This window comes from Oncorhynchus nerka, linkage group LG27 (genome assembly GCF_034236695.1).
Source record: "Oncorhynchus nerka isolate Pitt River linkage group LG27, Oner_Uvic_2.0, whole genome shotgun sequence".
Taxonomy (NCBI): domain Eukaryota; kingdom Metazoa; phylum Chordata; class Actinopteri; order Salmoniformes; family Salmonidae; genus Oncorhynchus; species Oncorhynchus nerka.
Genome location: NC_088422.1, coordinates 30,012,617 through 30,030,697, shown reverse-complemented (window position 1 = coordinate 30,030,697; position 18,081 = coordinate 30,012,617). Strand labels below are relative to the sequence as shown.

General features: G+C 42.1%; 1 protein-coding gene across 1 annotated transcript; it reads right to left on the bottom strand.

Annotated features, from left to right (window-relative positions):
* Window positions 1-2,612: 2,612 nt before the first annotated feature.
* adra1aa (adrenoceptor alpha 1Aa) lies at window positions 2,613-14,278 on the bottom strand. The gene is made up of 2 exons (XM_029637714.2): window positions 12,565-14,278; window positions 2,613-4,386 (listed from the first exon to the last, which is right to left on the bottom strand). The coding sequence occupies exons 1-2, from the start codon at window positions 13,466-13,468 to the stop codon at window positions 3,848-3,850; spliced, it is 1,443 nt and encodes a 480-aa protein (XP_029493574.1). The 5' UTR covers window positions 13,469-14,278; the 3' UTR covers window positions 2,613-3,847.
* Window positions 14,279-18,081: the final 3,803 nt, after the last annotated feature.

Sequence of the window (18,081 nt, the reverse complement as noted above, 5' to 3'; positions counted from 1 at the left end):
TTTTTCCTAGCCACTGTGCTTCTACACCTGCATTGCTTGCTGTTTTGGGTTTTAGGCTGGGTTTCTATACAGCACTTTGAGATATCAGCTGATGTAAGAAGGGCTTTATAAATACATTTGATAGTACGTTTTTACAGAACCCACAACTTTTCTATGATGTTATTACATGATCTGAAAAAAGCTACTGTGTGCTTGTAATAATACTAATGCAGGTTTAATTGAATTGGACTTCCCTTTGTGTCTCTTTCTCTCCCTCATTCACCCCCCCCCCCATACTCCCGATCACTCATCAATACTATCTGTGGTTTGATGACCAGAGCCAATAGCCTCTCGATGATGTCAGTACTGAGACAGTATGACTCACAGAGGGGCACAGCCATGTCAGCCAATGTCAAGTATTTCTGTCCACTCCCCTCAAGAAAGCATGTCCACTTGGCTACCAAGACTTGCTGGAGATATGTTGTATCAGAGGGGTTACATTTTATATTTCATCTTTATTTAACCAGGTAGGCCAGTTGAGAACAAGTTCTCATTTACATCTACGACCTGGCCAAGATAAAGCAAAGCAGTGTGACACAAACAACAACACACATGGAATAAACAAACGTAGTCAATAACACAATATAAAAAAATCTATATACAGTGTGCAAATGACGTAAGATTAGGGAGGTAAGGCAATAAATAGGCCGTAGTGGTGAAAATTACAGTTTAGCAATTAAACACTGGAGTGATAGGTGTGCAGAAGATGAATGTGCAAGTAGAGATACTGGGGTGGAAAGGAGAAAAAAAAAATATATATATGGGGATGAGTTAGTTGGATGGGCTATTTACAGATGGGCTATTTACAGGTGCAATGATCTGTGAGCTGCTCTGACAGTTGATGTTTAAAGTTAGTGAGGGAGATGAGTCTCCATGTTCAGTGATTTTTGTAATTCGTTCCAGTCATTGGCAGCAGAGAACTGGAAGGAAAGGCGGCCAAAGGAGGAATAGGCTTTGGGGGTGACCAGTGAAATATACATGCTGGAGCGCGTGCTGCGGGTGGGTGCTGCTATGGTGACCAGTGAGCTGAGATAAGGCAGGGCTTTACCTAGCAAAAAATTATAGATGACCTGGAGCCAGTGGGTTTGGCGACAAATATGAAGCGAGGGCCAGCCAACGAGAGCATACAGGTCACAGTGGTGGGTAGAATATGGGGCTTTGATGACAAAACGGATGGCACTGTGATAAATTGCATCCAATTTGCCAAGTAGAGTTTGAGGCTATTTTGTAAATGACATCGCCGAAGTCAAGTATCGGTAGGATGATCAGTTTTACGAGGGTATGTTTGGCAGCATGAGTGAAGGATGCTTTGTTGCGAAATAGGAAACCGATTCTAGATTTAATTTTGGATTGGAGATGCTTAATATGAGTCTGGAAGGAGAGTTTACAGTCTAACCAGACACCTAGGTATTTGTAATTGTCCACATATTCTAAGTCAGAACCGTCCAGAGTAGTGATGCTGGACGGGCGGGCAGGTGCGGGCAGCGATCTGTTGAAGAGCATGCATTTAGTTTTACTTGCATTTAAGAGCAGTTCGCGGCCACGGAAGGAGAGTTCTATGGCATTGAAGCTCATCTGGAGGTTAGTTAACACAGTGTCCAATGAAGGGCCAGAAGTATACAGAATGGTGTCGTCTGCATAGAGGTGGATCAGAGAATCACCAACAGCAAGAGCGACATTATTGATGTATACAGAGAAAAGAGTTGACCCGAGAATTGAACCCTGTGGCACCCCCATAGAGACTGCCAGAGGTCCGGACAACAGGCCGTCCGATTTGACACACTAAACTCGGTCTGCGAAGTAGTTGGCAATCATTTGAAAAACCAAGGCTGTCGAGTCTGCCGATAAGAATGTGGTGATTGACAGAGTCGAAAGCCTTGGCCAGGTCCATGAATACGGCTGCAAAGTATTGTCTTTTATCGATGGCGGTTATGATATAATTTAGGACCTTGAGCGAAGCGGAGGTGCCCCCATGACCAGCTCGGAAACCAGATTGCATAGCGGAGAAGATACTGTGGGATTCAAAATAGTTGGTGATTTGTTTGTTAACTTGGCTTTCAAAGACCTTAGAAAGGCAGGGTAGGATAGATAGAAGTCTGCAACAGTTTGTTTCTAGTGTGTCTCCCCCTTTGAAGAGGGGTGATGACCACGGCAGCTTTCCAATCTTTGGGGATCTCAGACAATACGAAAGTCAATACTATCTGCTCTCCATATCCTGTTCACTACTCGTTGTTTTTCCTTGACATAAGTCACAGATAAGCCGATGCAAAGACTATTATGCCCACACTATGGCCAGTGCATATCTATGCAATCACTTATATTTGTGTACTTGTGCGTGTAAGTGCATATGGATGCAATCTACAAATAGCTCATTTCTTACTTGTTCATGGTGGATTTAGGGAGCAGTTATGAGGTCAAAACCCATGAAACGATCCCTCAGAAATCCACAGGAAGAAGTTAATCTTCTATCTGGCAGAGGAAAGGGGTATCGTGGGAATGTTGGAGTATAAAGTATTATCGTCCATGCGTGTTTATGAAACGTGTGTTCATGAAATTACTGAGAATGAAAGAAAAACGGAGAATCTCATATTCTTTTTATTGGAGTACGTGACATGGAATGACAGTATCCTCCTGGGTTCCTGCCTGCTTTAGACACTGTCATATACAATATTCTCACAACAGGAAAAGAGTTTGGTAAATGGTAAGACACTGGGAGAAAAGTAATCATTTTGAACAACATATGAGGTTTCCTGTAATAGCTTTCTTCCTCTTCTCAGGAGGAGTAGCGGAGGACCAATGTGCAGCGTGGTAAGTGTCCATAACGTTTATTTACAGACAAACTGAACACTACAAAACAATAAACGTGAAACGAACGAACCCGAAACAGTACCGTGTGGCAACAAACACACACACGGAAAACAAACACCCACAACTCAAAAGTGAAACCCAGGCTACCTAAGTATGATTCTCAATCAGAGACAACTAACGACACCTGACTCTGATTGAGAACCATACTTAGGTAGCCTGGGTTTCACTTTTGAGTTGTGGGTCTGAACTCAAAACCCCAACATAGAAAAACACACATAGACTGCCCACCCCAACTCACGCCCCGACCATACTAAATAAAGACAAAACAAAGGAAATAAAGGTCAGAATGTGACATTACAATCAATAACCTATGTACAGACTTGACCTGTTAAAACTTGTAAACATTACCCAAGGAACAAACAATTTGGCTCTTTCATGAAATACCTTCACAAACCTCAGTATCTTCTCAGGAATATCTGGAATAAATAATACATATATAACTAAAGTGTAGGTCCCAGTAAAATGACGGATCTCCCTGTGAAAAAGGAGGGGGAAATAGTTTGCTCTTAGCATAGTAATTTGGACTGTTTTTCTTTACTATTTAAATCAACTGAATAGTAAAGTGTGAAGAGTGGCAAAGACTGCCTGAGAGAATGGGCACGGGGGGAATTCATGTTCAAGTCTTAAAAAGTAGAAACATCTCAAGGTAAAACCTTGGTTTAGTGTACAAAAACAAACTTTTCTTCAGTCATTAATTCAAATCCACTGGCATTGTGTAACTGCAGTCAGAATATTACAAATATTAAAATATTTCCACCATCTCCTCCAGCTATTATTACTATTCCATCCTTGTAAAGTCCACTGGGCAGAGACATGTATTCACTATTCACAGTTTCCTTTAATAGTGCTGGACCTTGAGGGTGGATCATTGTTAGGGTTAAGAGTGAGGAGCTACAGTACATTCATACCAGAGACGATCCAAATCACTTATTTTCTCTGGTTATACAGCCTCTCCATTTTCACACAAAGACAGCTGGTGGATCTTAATGATGGGCAGAGTCCCGTGTGGAGGGGGCTGGGGATGGCTGGGCCCCTGGCTGAAGCTCCTGTCTCTGATGCAGCAGCAGGTTTTCAGCAGATTCTTACCGCACAGTTGGGCCACTTTAGCCCGTCCTGTCTCTACCGCTGTCCCAGACCCTGCCACGGAGCTTCCAGAGAATACCCTCCACTCCCTGCCATCCCTAGAGGAGGGTGTGCGGGACAGGGCTATGGAGGAGGAGGGGCTGAAGCAGGAGGGGTCACCTTGGCCATCTAGTCTCAGAGTGAGAGAATGACCCTGAACCTGGGCTGGACCCGGGTGATGAGTGGCTCTGGACTGGGCTCTCAGACAGCGCACTCCCAGAATACTCTGGAAGGCCTTCTTAAACTCCTGGTTGGAACAGGGGTAGATGATGGGGTTGATGCAACTGTTGAAGTAGCCCAGCCAGAAGGTGATCTTAAAAACTGTGTCCGAAGGTCTGTATGCTGGGAATATGGATCCTATAATAGGCCACACACACCACACATACACACACAAGAACGCACAGACAGACAGACAGACAGACAGACAGACAGACAGACAGACAGACAGACAGACAGACAGACAGACAGACAGACAGACAGACAGACAGACAGACAGACAGACAGACAGACAGACAGACAGACAGACAGACAGACAGACAGACAGACAGACAGACAGACAGACAGACAGACAGACAGACAGACAGACAGACAGACAGACAGACAGACAGACAGACAGACAGACAGACAGACAGACAGACAGACAGACAGACAGACAGACAGACAGACAGACAGACAGACAGACAGACAGACAGTCAGACAGACAGACAGACAGACAGACAGACAGACAGACAGACAGACAGACAGACAGACAGACAGACAGACAGACAGACAGACAGACAGACAGACAGACAGACAGACAGACAGACAGACAGACAGACAGACAGACAGACAGACAGACAGACAGACAGACAGACAGACAGACAGACAGACAGACAGACAGACAGACAGACAGACAGACAGACAGACAGACAGACAGACAGACAGACAGACAGACAGACAGACAGACAGACAGACAGACAGACAGACAGACAGACAGACAGACAGACAGACAGACAGACAGACAGACAGACAGACAGACAGACAGACAGACAGACAGACAGAGGGAAGAAAACTGATTAACATACTTGAGCTCTTTATCACAACACAATGCACAACAACAAGTGTTTAACCCAGATTGTTATTTCAGGGTCTTTGTTGATGATATGACTACGTAAATCAGGATATCAACATCAGATAAGAAGAAACAAATAGAGGAGCATATTTCCATGAAGATTTTGTGCAATACTTTATAACATTCCTAATGCATCTTAATCCAATCAGGGTTAATGTCGATCACGTGTGAAAGAAGCCGATACTTTGTACACACTCAACAGAAGAGCCAAAGACTGTGTTGAGGAAAACACATTTATTTCCACTTGGGTTCAATTTATAGTTTTATCATATTTCTAGAGCTACCAATGTCAAGGTATTTGTTGTTTTAAAATTGCCTTCATAAATCCTGCTGCTTCTGATTAGAGGGACTAATGTGAGAAAGTGTGAGAGTGTGTGAGCTGCACACTTAATAGTGCAGTAGAGGAAATGGTTTAAGATACACATTACATGCAGACTTTTCCAGTTCTTTAGAGTACTACTAGTACTTAAGTAGTTTTTGGGTGTATCTGTACTTTACTATTTATATTTTTGACAACTTTTACTTCACTACATTCCTAAAGAAAATAATGTAGTTTTACTCTGTACATTTTCCCTGACACCCAAAAGTACTTGTTACATGACAGGAAAATGGTCCAATTCACACACTTATCAAGAGAACATCCCTAAATGCTTAGTTTGTAAATTATGAGTGTTGGAGTGTGCCTCTGGCTATCCGTAATTTTTTTAATGAATCATTGTGCCATCTGGTTTTCTTAATATAAGGAATGTGAAATGATTTATCATTTTACTTTTAATAATTAACAAGATTTGAGCAATAACATCTACTTTTGATACTAAGTATATTTCAAATCAAATAATTTTAGACTTTCACTTTTATTTGAGTCATTTTCTATTAAAATAATTAAATGGCTGAGGTCTTGGATAGCCTTGAAATTGAGCATCTATCTTCAAAGGCAGGATGGGATGAGCTTGTCTTGTGAAATTCTTTATTGGAGAGGCCGTCGGAGACAAAAATGAAAAATGACAGCGTGATGTGGAGATGGATAGATAGAGAGAGGAGGTAGTTTGAGCGATATGATTCCGTGCTAAGTACATCTCAGATGACTCCTACTGTGCAACGAGCAACAATAATTATATTATTCTGCTATTGACTGAATTCATACATTTTGGAGCCTAAAACCTCCTAAGGGGGAACTTGATTGGTATTTTGTATTTTATTAGGATCCCCATTAGCTGTTGCAATAGAAGCAGCTATTCTTCCTGGGGTCCACAAAAAACATAAAATATGAAATAATACAGAATATTAATGGAAAATAACAGCTCGAGGACAGAACTACATACATTTAAGATTGCCGCTACTCACGTTGCCTCATTTGTCAATAAAATGTTGAATCCATAAAAAGACAGTGACGCAAAACATGCTTTTTAAAGAAAACAGAGGGTTTATAGTGATGAATAGCAAAGGAAAACAAGATAGATTGAGCAATAAATAATGGAGGACCAATAGATATGTGCTTACTTCCCAAGAGAGACGTTGTCATACTGTACATCCAGGACGACAAGGATACTATTGATATAGTACTGTAGGTCATTATCAGAATCACCACCACTACCAAATACGATTCATATTGTTGATAATGATTTAAGATAACAATACCAAAGATACATGGCTGGCACCGTAGCAACTACTGACTAACAACCCCAGCACCAGCGGGAAGGGTGCAAAATACCACTACCCTTGTGAACATGTTGAGTAAACCGTTGCTATGCTCTTGGTCATTGCCTTCAGAAATGGCTCCTGGAATGTCAAGAAGAAGCAAGAACAAACCAGTCCTCAAAATAAACACACTGCCAAGACAGTGATATGCCTCCTTAACCTTTTGACCCACTCAAATCCCCACAAGGGTTCGTTTATAAAGCCTGTCCCAATAAAACAAGCAAACAAAAATAACCATCCCCAGCCTAACACAATCAATCTTACATGGAAAATCGTTATATTTAACAGGATAATAATAGATAACATTGTGACATGTTGTCCTTGATGCCTTCATGGTTTTGTTAGAAAGGGCAGCTAGCATGGTTAGGGAGTAGAATAACCAACAAGAAGACCCAGCCCTCTGTTGCGCTTGCTATATTTATGGGCATGAGAGAGTATAATAAATCTGAACCCTGAGGGGTTAGGAAGTCCGGAGTTGGACAGATAAAAAAAAATTTGATTTGTATTTCATTCCCACATTCATCCTATACTAAAATTATGAAACTAACTAGCAGTGAGTGTAGAACACATTTGTGCTTTTGCTGAACTCCATATTGTTCTTTATTACAGTTTTTCTCAATTGCTAAAACACTAAAACCCATTGGCTGAACAAAGTTCTCAGTTGCCTGGACTCATTTAGATAATTATGCCGTCTGTTCTCAATACCTTAAACCATTTCACATGGTAAAACACAATTTGCAGATGTCACTTATACTTTTCAGCAAAACAATGAAATACAAATAGAGAACACATGTCATTGATTGAACACAACCACTCAAAATGGATTTAACCTGTTTTAAATGATGCGACACAACCAATATAAGCCAGTTCAGAGAGCAAACAGGTTGTTGAAGGTGGGAAGGAGAAAGTCTGAGAATGGATAGAAGAAACCATGTGAGAGGACCAGGACGAGTGCGTATGCGAGGTGGGCGACGAGGAGGAAGAGGAGGAGGAGGGCAAGAAAGAGGAAGAGGAGGACGAAGAACAAGAGGAAGAGGAGGACGAAGAGGAAGAGGAAGACAAAGAGTGGAAATATCTGATGAAATTCGAACAACAGTTATAGACCATGTTCTTGTCCATAGACTGACAATGAGGGAAGCAGGACTTAGAGTGCAACCCAATTTGAGCCAATTTTCTGTGTCCACCATTGTAAGGACATTCAGAAAAGAGAACAGGTACAGTATACTACTGTATTTTTGTAATTGCAAATTTACTGTACTACACTATATGCAGCTGTTTCAATAGACATTTGTAAAGTTAATCATTGTATGTATTGTATTGCATGAATATGTTTTGTAACTGCACAACTACTTTTTGTAGAATTGCAAGGCTGCCACATGCAGGTGGAAGGACAGCTATATTCACTCGGGAGCAAGAGGCTGTTATAGTTGGCATGGTCCTTCAAGATAATGCAATACGACTCAGAGAAATCCAGGAACGAGTGATACAAGACAACACACACTTCCAGGGAATCGACAGTGTGAGCATTTCCACAATTGACCTTGTCCTCCATCGTAACAGGATGCGAATGAAACACGTATACAGAGAACCTTTTGAGCGCAACTCACCAAGGGTGAAAGAACTGCGAGCTCAGTATGTGCAAGTAAGTGTACATTCAGAAACATTTACTGTAATCCAGATTGTCTACAGTACTAACACATACTATGTGAATGACATTACTCTTCAGTACATACAATGTATGTGAATCAGAAGCCTAATTGTACTCTACAGTATAGCACTGTCTCTGTACGACTTACAAAATCCTACATACAGTATATTGTATTTCTACACAGACAATATTTGACTTGGAATCCTTGGACAGACCCCATGAGTTCATCTTTGTCAATGAAGCAGGCTTCAATCTAACAAAGAGAAGGAGAGGCCGAAACATGATTGGACAGCGGGCCATTGTTGAAGTCCCTGGTCAACGAGGTGGCTATGTCACAATCTGTGCTGCTATCAGCAACCATGGTGTTCTACATTACCATGTTACACTCAGGCCATATAACACCCAGCACCTTCTAAGATTTATTGCCAATCTAAGAGATATTTTATTTGAGCAGCACGTTCAAGGGCAGCAGGGTCAAGAACTAAATGAGAATCCCATTCCCACCTATGTGATAGTGTGGGACAATGTCAGTTTCCACCGAGCTGCTCAGGTAATGGAATGGTTTAACATCAATGGGCAGTTTATGAACTTGTACCTCCCTCCATAGGTCGCCTTTCCTGAATCCGATTGAGGAGTTTTTCTCCTCTTGGAGATGGAAAGTGTATGATAGACAACCCTACACCAGAGTAAATCTGCTGCAAGCCATGGATTTAGCCTGTGGTGATATAGGTGAGGAATCATGTCAGGGCTGGATACGGCACACAAGAGGCTTCTTCCCCCGTTGCCTCAGGAGGGACAATATTGCTTGTGATGTCGATGAAGTGCTCTGGCCTGACCCAGCCCAAAGACAAGAAGAAGCAGATTGATCACATGTTTACTCCTTTGATTTTTGTACCTTTTAGTATTGTATACTCTGGTACAGTGCATTGTAGACTGTATACTGTACAATGGACAAATTGTATGGCCCTGAACATTGTGCTTTCCATTTATTAACAGTACTGACTGCTCAATAGATTTTGACTGTGTTTTCTATTTTTCGGTGTGTTCAGGAAATGGAGCAAGGTTTCAGAAATTGTGTTTAGCAATTGGGGAAAACTGTAAACAACCACGAAGGGGACCCGAGGTCGCCCTTCAATAAAAGCAATGATGTGATGACTATCTGTCCTTCCTGCTGTGATCACATTGTTGAGAATGCCTCTATGTGATAAGTGAGTTGCAAGCAAGAGCAATAGATGACAAGTCTGGGTAGAGAGAGAGAGAGAGAGAGATGGAGAGGCAGAGAAAGAGAGAGCCAGATAGAGGTGGTGAGAGAGAGAGAGACAGATGGAGAGAGGCAGAGAAAGAGAGAGAGACAGATAGAGTGATGGAGAGAGGCAGAGAGAGAGAGCGAGTCAGACAGACAGACAGACAGACGGACGGACGGACGGACGGACGGACGGACGGAGAGATGGAGAGATGGAGAGAGGCAGAGAGAGAGAGAGAGAGAGAGAGAGATGAGAGAGAGCGGTGGAGAGAGGCAGAGAAAGAGAGAGCGAGAAAAAAAACAGTTATCTTGTCAAATGCCAGGAAGACTTATTGACTCAGTGGGGGCTCAAGTGTGTTATTGAAATATGAGCAGCTAACAGGTCCGGCAGCGTGTGCTCAGCTCTCAGCAGCAGCATTATCACAGCAGCTCTTTCATCACACTGAGAAGATGACTGGGACAGAGGCTGACTAAAAGGGACTACCCAACCATGCTGAGAGTATCTCTGTTATCTGTGGAACCCTATGATAGCTCAGCGCCTGGCTAGCCTAATGCTTTTACCTGAGTTAGCTGCACTGCATCACTGAGACACCTGACACCCAAATTACAGTAACCCCTCAGTGGCCTTCTGAAAAACCAAACTATTAATTTGAAAAGCACTTAAGGCTGTGGCTGGATAACAAATCAATAAGAGTGTCTGAAAATGAAAAATGAACTGGAAATGAATTAATCATGTCAATGTATACTGATCAAAAATATAAACGCACATGCAACAATTTCAAAGATTTTACTTAGTTCCAGTTCATATGAGGAAATCAGTCAATTGAAATAAATAAATTAGGCCCTAATCTATGGATTTCACATGACTGGGAATAGAGATATGCATCTGCTGGTCCCAGATACCTTAAAAAAATGGTCCTCACATTGGGCCTCGGGATCTCGTCACGGTATTTCTGTGCATTCAAATTGCCATCGATAAAATGCAATTGTGTTCATTGTCCGTAGCTTATGCCTGCCCATGTCATAACCCTACCACTACCATGGGGCACTCTGTTCACATCAGAAAACTGTGCACCCACACAACGCCATACATGTGGACTGCGGTTGTGAGGCTGGTTGGAGGTACTGCCAAATTCTCTAAAATGTTGTTGGAGGCGGCTTATGGTAGAGAAATTAACATTAAATTCTCTGGCAACAGCTCTGGTGGGCCTTTCGGGCAGTCAGCATTCCAATTGCATGCTCCCTCAAAACTTGAGAAATCTGTGGCATTGTGTTATGTGAAAAAACTACACATTTTAGAGTGGCCTTTTATTGTCCCCAGCACAAGGTGCACCAGTGTAATGATCATGCTGTTAAATCAGCTTCTTGATATGCCACACCTGTCAGGTGGATGGATTATGTTTGCGAAGGAGAACTGTTCACTAACATTTGAGAGAAATACACTTTTTGTGCTTATGGACAATTTCTGTAATCTTTTATTTCAGCTCATGAAACCAACACTTTACACTTTTTGTTCAGTTTAAATGGGTGTTCCAAACGTACTTTAGGTCTCTCAGTAGCTCTCTATCACTCTCACTCTTTAATGTGTGAGCGTGCGTGTGTGTGCACACCACAGGAGGTTGGTGGTACCTTAATTGGGGAGAACAGGCTCGTGGTAATGATTGGAGTGGAATCAGTGGAATGGTATCAAATACATCAAACACATGGTTTCCAGGAGTTCCATGCCCTTCCATTTACTCTGTTCCAGACATTATTATGAGCTGTTCTCCCCTCAGCAGCCTCCTGTGGTGCACGTGTGTGTGTGTGTGTGTGTGTGTGTGTGTGTGTGTGTGTGTGTGTGTGTGTGTGTGTGTGTGTGTGTGTGTGTGTGTGTGTGTGTGTGTGTGTGTGTGTGTGTGTGTGTGTGCATGCATGTGGGTGTGTAGTTCAACTCTCTAATGTAGGATCATTTCTTGAGACTGGTATTTTGGCTCGCATGAAAATCCTCTCAATAATTTTTACACAAAAGTGTTATGTAAACACGATTCTTTCATAATGTGAAATAGTGAGGATGATAATATTGCCTATTCTGAAACTTTCATCAATCAGTGTTATTTTTTAAATAATACTGACTCTATTCAAAGCTTTGTTAACATCAGAAAACGCTTACGGGCAATTATACTTGTCTTTCAACATTTTGTGTGGACTGAAATAAAAGCTACTGAAATTACTTTATTTTATTAGTTACACATGAAATACCCCATTATGAGTATGTGTATTCATATACTCATAAAATAATAGTATGTTTGTTAAATTATATTTCAAAGCAGTTGTGTACGAAAGGTAAAATAACAACAGGATGAGAAGGAGATTGAAGTGTTGCATGTGTACACTTTCTGATGCAACATTTGACTTATTTCAGATCGTTTTAATTTGGCATCAATAAAAGGAAACCTTTGCAGATGCAGCCCAATACTGATTAATGGAAGAATAGCACATAGATCAATATAATTTTTTACATCATCCACATCGAACAACCTCACATAACATAAACCTATTTATTACACATGTAAATAAAGTTGTTCTACTTCTATGGTTGATACCGTATGACATGAGAAAGGTATGCATGATACGGCACCAGAGACTGTTGTGAAAATCTATTTTGGGAGTCATCCAACACTCCCCCCCCTCACCCTCCCGCCAACAGCCATCTCTGCAATACAATTTAATTACAAAACCTCATAAATTCTTTTGCCAAGTATAGATACAAGAGGGGGTGGCATTAACAGCATGACATGGTAGCTGTGGAGCACGGTCGACAAGGTAAGGAGCCTGGGTACAATGGGTAACACTCACCTATGGGCAGAACCAGGAAGAAAGGGAGCCAGCAGAGCACAAAGCAGCCAACCACAATGCCCAGGGTCTTGGCGGCCTTCTTTTCTCTGGAGAACTTCAGGAGACGCAGGGCGAAGTGTGTGCGGCTGTGCAGGGCCTCATCCTCAGACACGGCCATGTTGCCGCGGTGGATCCTCAGCGTGACGCTCTCTGAATCTGACTTGTCTGTTTTGTGCCCCTTTCTCAGGCCCCGGCTCTCCTGGCGGGCCACCACATACACCCTACAGTACATAGACAGTATGATGGCCAGCGGGAGGTAAAAGGAGCCCACAGCAGAGAAGATGGCGTAGGCAGGCTCCTCTGTGATCTTACAGATTGACTCGTCTTCTGGCGCCGGCTCTTTCCAGCCAAACAGAGGGCCAATGGAGATGGTGACGGACAGAGCCCACAGGCCAACCAGGGCAAGCAGTGCCCTGCGCTCTGTCACGATGGCTGGGTAGCGCAGCGGGTAGCTGACCCCGATGTAGCGGTCCACTGAGATCACACACAGGCTCATGATGGAGGCTGTGCAGCACAGCACGTCCACCGCTGCCCACACATTGCAGAAGGGCCTTCCGAACACCCAGTACCCTAGGATCTCAAAAGTGGCAGAGAAAGGCAGAACGATGGAGCTCAGCAGGAGGTCTGCCACCGCTAGGTTGACGATGAAGTAGTGTGTGACTGTTCGTAGGTGTCGATGACAGACCACCGACAAGATAACCAGGATGTTCCCAAAAACCCCACATACAATAATTGTCCCAAGTATCAGTCCCAGCACGACAGCCTTAACCACATTGAGCTCTGGGACAAACGCCTGGCTGCAGTTGGAGCAGTTCTGTGTTGGATGCTCTGGGGTCATGTTCATGTTGTCTGCTATAGGAACCATCTGTTCTCTAAATAGTATTGATACACTGTCCTGCCCTGTACTGAACAGTAGACTGACAGATAAACTGCAGACAGTTAAGTTCGCTGAGAGAAGACAAAGACATCAGGGCACTTTCCTGAGAGCCATTCAAATAGTGATCACATTAAGTCTGTCATGTCAAAGCATCATTTGACTCATGTTGTCTTAATCTAATGGGCAATTACAATTAATCAAAAGTAGAAAGCTATGAGCTTGTTTAAAACACTGATAGAGACAAACCTTGTGTATGCAGAGGAACGCTATTTAACAAACAAAAGCTAATCCATTTTGAGATTATCCTTGATGTTAAACCACAAGTAATAATACAGCTGGAGACCTAAAATATATATGATAGAGTGTGGAGTTGACTCCGACAGTCTGACCTATCAGAGTAGTATTTGGTTACTGAGGATCATTATCATAGGCATAGGTTCTGGGGTCCCTCTCTCTGATTTTCCCAATAGCTAGTTCAAAGTGAACAAGTGCAAGTCTGCATCATATAAAAAATGTTGAATAGTGGGAAGAGGAAATTAATCATATGAAATCTGTAAAAGCATCAATGCGAATAGTTTGGTTTTAGTTTGGTCCAGTCCAACTGGAAGTGAATACTGAACGATGTCCTCCCTGTTAAAGCTTGAGCTCCAGAACAGACCCCTTACCAGGGTAGGAGGTAGGAGGGTTATTACAGGTGAAAAAAACAGGCCAATCCCAGGGCAAGTCTTCTGAATGTTGGGACAGCCTCAGTCTGGACGTGGATGAGTTCAGTAGTCACTGTGTGTCTGTGGCGTGACTCCCCCTGTAACAAAGAGAAACAGCCACAGTGATGCTTTGCTCGAGTAAGGAAAAGTGTAAGCTGGTTTGACATCCAATATCCACAAAAGATCTAATGCAAAATCAACTCTCATCAGACAAGTGCATCTTATAAAAATGTTCAGACAGCCACATTTTGCATTCTGCAGCATGTTTCAATATCATTAGCTGTTCAAAAAGCTGTCTCCTATCCATCTCCATTGTATGGGAGCGAGAGCATGTCTCAAGAATGCCCTCTCCTCTGGCTGATCAATGGAGCTGTGGCCTCATTTTGTTGATTGGACATGTTGGTTGAAGAATACAGAGGCAGATCCAGCCATGGATACGAGTGACCAATAAAGTGCAGAGGCGTCATGCCCACAGGGGCACGTGCCCCCTCAGATTTGTCCTGTATGAAAATGATTGTTTTGTTAAACATTGTGGTTTTTGTTTCTTTGTAATACTAATTGCCACCCAGCAATTGTATGAAGTTGGCTTTATCTAGCCCAGATTGAGAACCTATCTCCCAACCTCAATTAGCTACCAAGAAGGTATTACAGGCTATGAATCAAGTTAGAGTTGTCTATCTCAGCTGGCATGCCTGCTAGCAAGGTTGGTAGAAAATCAAGTTATAACTAAATGTACTGAATAAAACTCACATTCCTTTCAATCTTTTACCCAGATTTTATCAGCAATGCAGAGTATATTTTGTTTCTTTAAAAAAAAGAAACGCCAGTCAGGAGAATAGAGACAGATCAAGTGGGAGGCTTAGATATGCAAAACGTCAGTACAGAGACAAAGTGGTGTCGCAATTCAACGGCTCAGACAAGACGTATGTGGCAGGGAATCCAGACAATCACGGATTACAAAGGGAAAACCACCCACGTAGGGGACACCAACGTCTTGCCCTCGGACAAGCTAAACATCTTCTTTGCCCGCTTTGAGGATAGCATCGCCCCCAAGGACTGTGGGCTCTCGTTCTCAGTAGCCGACGTGAGTAAGACATTTAAGATTGTTAACCCTCGTAAGGCTGCCGGCCGAGATGACATCCCAAGCCGCGTTCTCAGAGCTTGCGCGGACCAGCTGGCTGGTGTGTTTATGGACATATTCAATCTCTCCCTATGCCAGTCTTCTGTCCCCACTTGCTTCAAGATGTCCACCATTGTTTCTGTACCCAAGAAAGCAAAGGTAACTGAACTAAATGACTATCGCCCTGTGGCACTCACTTCTGTCATCATGAAGTGCTTTGAGAGACCAGTCAAGGATTTGTAAATGATGTCTGAGTGTTGGAGTGTGCCCCTGGCTATCCGTAAATTAAAATATAAAAACAATAAAATGTTGCAGTTTAGTTTGCTTAATATAAGGAATTTGAAATGATTTATACTTTTACTGTTGATATGTACATTTTAGCAATTACATTTACTTTTGATACTTAAAGTATATTTAAAGCCAAATACTTTTTGACTTTTGCTCAAGTAGTATTATTTACATACACCAAATACATTTAAACTCAATTTTTCAATTCCTGACATTGAATCCTGGTACAAATTCCCTGTCACGTTCGTTATAATGATTGGAACAAGGCGCAGCATGTGTAGAATTCCAAATGTTTGTAACGGATTTCCGCCTCTTCGTCTGAGGAGGAGTAAGGATCGGACCAAAGCGCAGCGTGGTTAGTGTTCATTTTATTTAATAATAATCCAAACTGAACACTGAATAACAAAAACAACCGAAACAGTTCTGTCCGGTGCAGACACACAAAGACTGAAAATAAACACCCACAAAACCCAGGTGGAAAAAGGCTACCTAAGTATGATTCTCAATCAGAGACAACTAACGACACCTGCCTCTGATTGAAAACCATACTAGGCCCGAACACAAAAACCAACATAGAAAAACAAACATAGACTGCCCACCCCAACTCACACCCTGACCATTCAAAAACAAAAACAAAACAAAGGAACTAAGGTCAGAACGTGACAAGGTTTAATAAATAATAAACTCCCCAAACAAAACAGAAGAAAAACAAAACGTGCCGCTAACAATAGTTCTAACAGGGGTGTCCATCCATAGTCAAGAGCCCACCAAGCACAATGGGGAAATGGCTGCCTAAATATGATCCCCAATCAGAGATAACGATAAACAGCTGCTTTGAGAACCATACCAGGCCAACATAGATCATTAAACACCTAGATGATCCACCCTAGTCACTGTCACGCCTCAACCAACATAGAGAATAAGCAACTCTCTATGGTCAGGGCATGACAGTCAGTTAGGATCACCACTTTATTTTAAGAATGTGAAATGTCAGAATAATAGTAGAGAGGATGATGTATTTCAGCTTTTATTTCTTTCATCACATTCCCAATGGGTCAGAAGTTTACATATACTCAAGTAGTATTTCATAGCACTGCCTTTAACTTGTTTAACTTGGGTCAAATGTTTCAGGTAGCCTTCCACAAGCTCCCCACAATAAGTTGGGTGAATTTTGGCCCAGTGTAACTGAGTCAGGTTTGTTGGCCTCCTTGCTCGCACACACTTTTTCAGTTCTGCTCACACATTTTCTATAGGATTGAAGTCAGGGCTTTGTGATGGCCAATCCAATACCTTGACTTTGTTGTCCTTATGCCATTTTGCCACAACTTTGGAAGTATGCTTGGGGTCATTGTCCATTTGCAACCAAGCATTAACTTCCTGACTGATGTCTTGAGCTACTACAGTCCCTCCTGCAGCAAAGAACCCCCACAACATGATGCTGCCACACCCATGCTTCACGGTTGGGATGGTATTCTTTGGCTTGCCTCCCCCTTTTTCCTCCAAACATAACGATGGTCATTATGGCCAAACAGTTCTATTTTTGTTTCATCAGACCAGAGGACATTTCTCTAAAAAGTATGATCTTTGTCCCCATGTGCAGTTACAAACCGTAGCCTGGCTTTTCTATGGCGGTTTGGGAGCAGTGGCTTCTTCCTTGCTGAGCGGCCTTTCAGGTGATGTCAAAATAGCACTTGTTTTACTGTGGATATAGGTACTTTTGTACCTGTTTCCTCCAGCATCTTCACAAGATCCTTTGCTGTTTTTCTGGGATTCATTTGCATCTTTCGCACCAAAGTACGTTAATCTCTAGGAGACAGAACGTGTCTCCTTGCTGAGTGGTATGACGGCTACGTGGTCCCATGGTGTTTATACTTGCGTACTATCGTTTGTACAGATTAACGTGGTACCTTCAGGCATTTGGAAATTGCTCCCAAGGATAAACCAGACTTGTGGAGGTCTACAATTTTTTTTCTTCTGAGGTCATGGCTGATTGACTCAAATGATGTAAATTAGCCTATCAGAAGCTTCTAAAGCCATGACATAATTTTCTGGGATTTTCCAAGCTGTTTAACGGTACAGTCAATTTAGTTTATGTAAACTTCTGACCCACTGGAATTGTGATACAGTGAATTATAAGTTAAATAATCTGTCTGTAATCTTTGGAAAAATTACTTGTGTCAAGTAGATGTCCTAACCGACTTGCCAAAACTGTAGTTTGTTATCAAGATATTTGTGGAGTGGTTGAAAAATGAGTTTTAATGACTCCAACCTAAGTGTATTTAAACTTCTGTCTTCAACTGTATATACACTACCGTTTGAAAGTTTGGGATGACTTATTAATAATGTCCTTGTTTTTGAAAGAAAATAAAAAAACATTGTCCATTAAAATAACATCAAATTGATCAGAAATACAGTGTAGACATTGTTATTAATGTTGTAAATTACTATTGTAGCTGGAAACTGCAGATTCTTTAATGGAATATCTACAG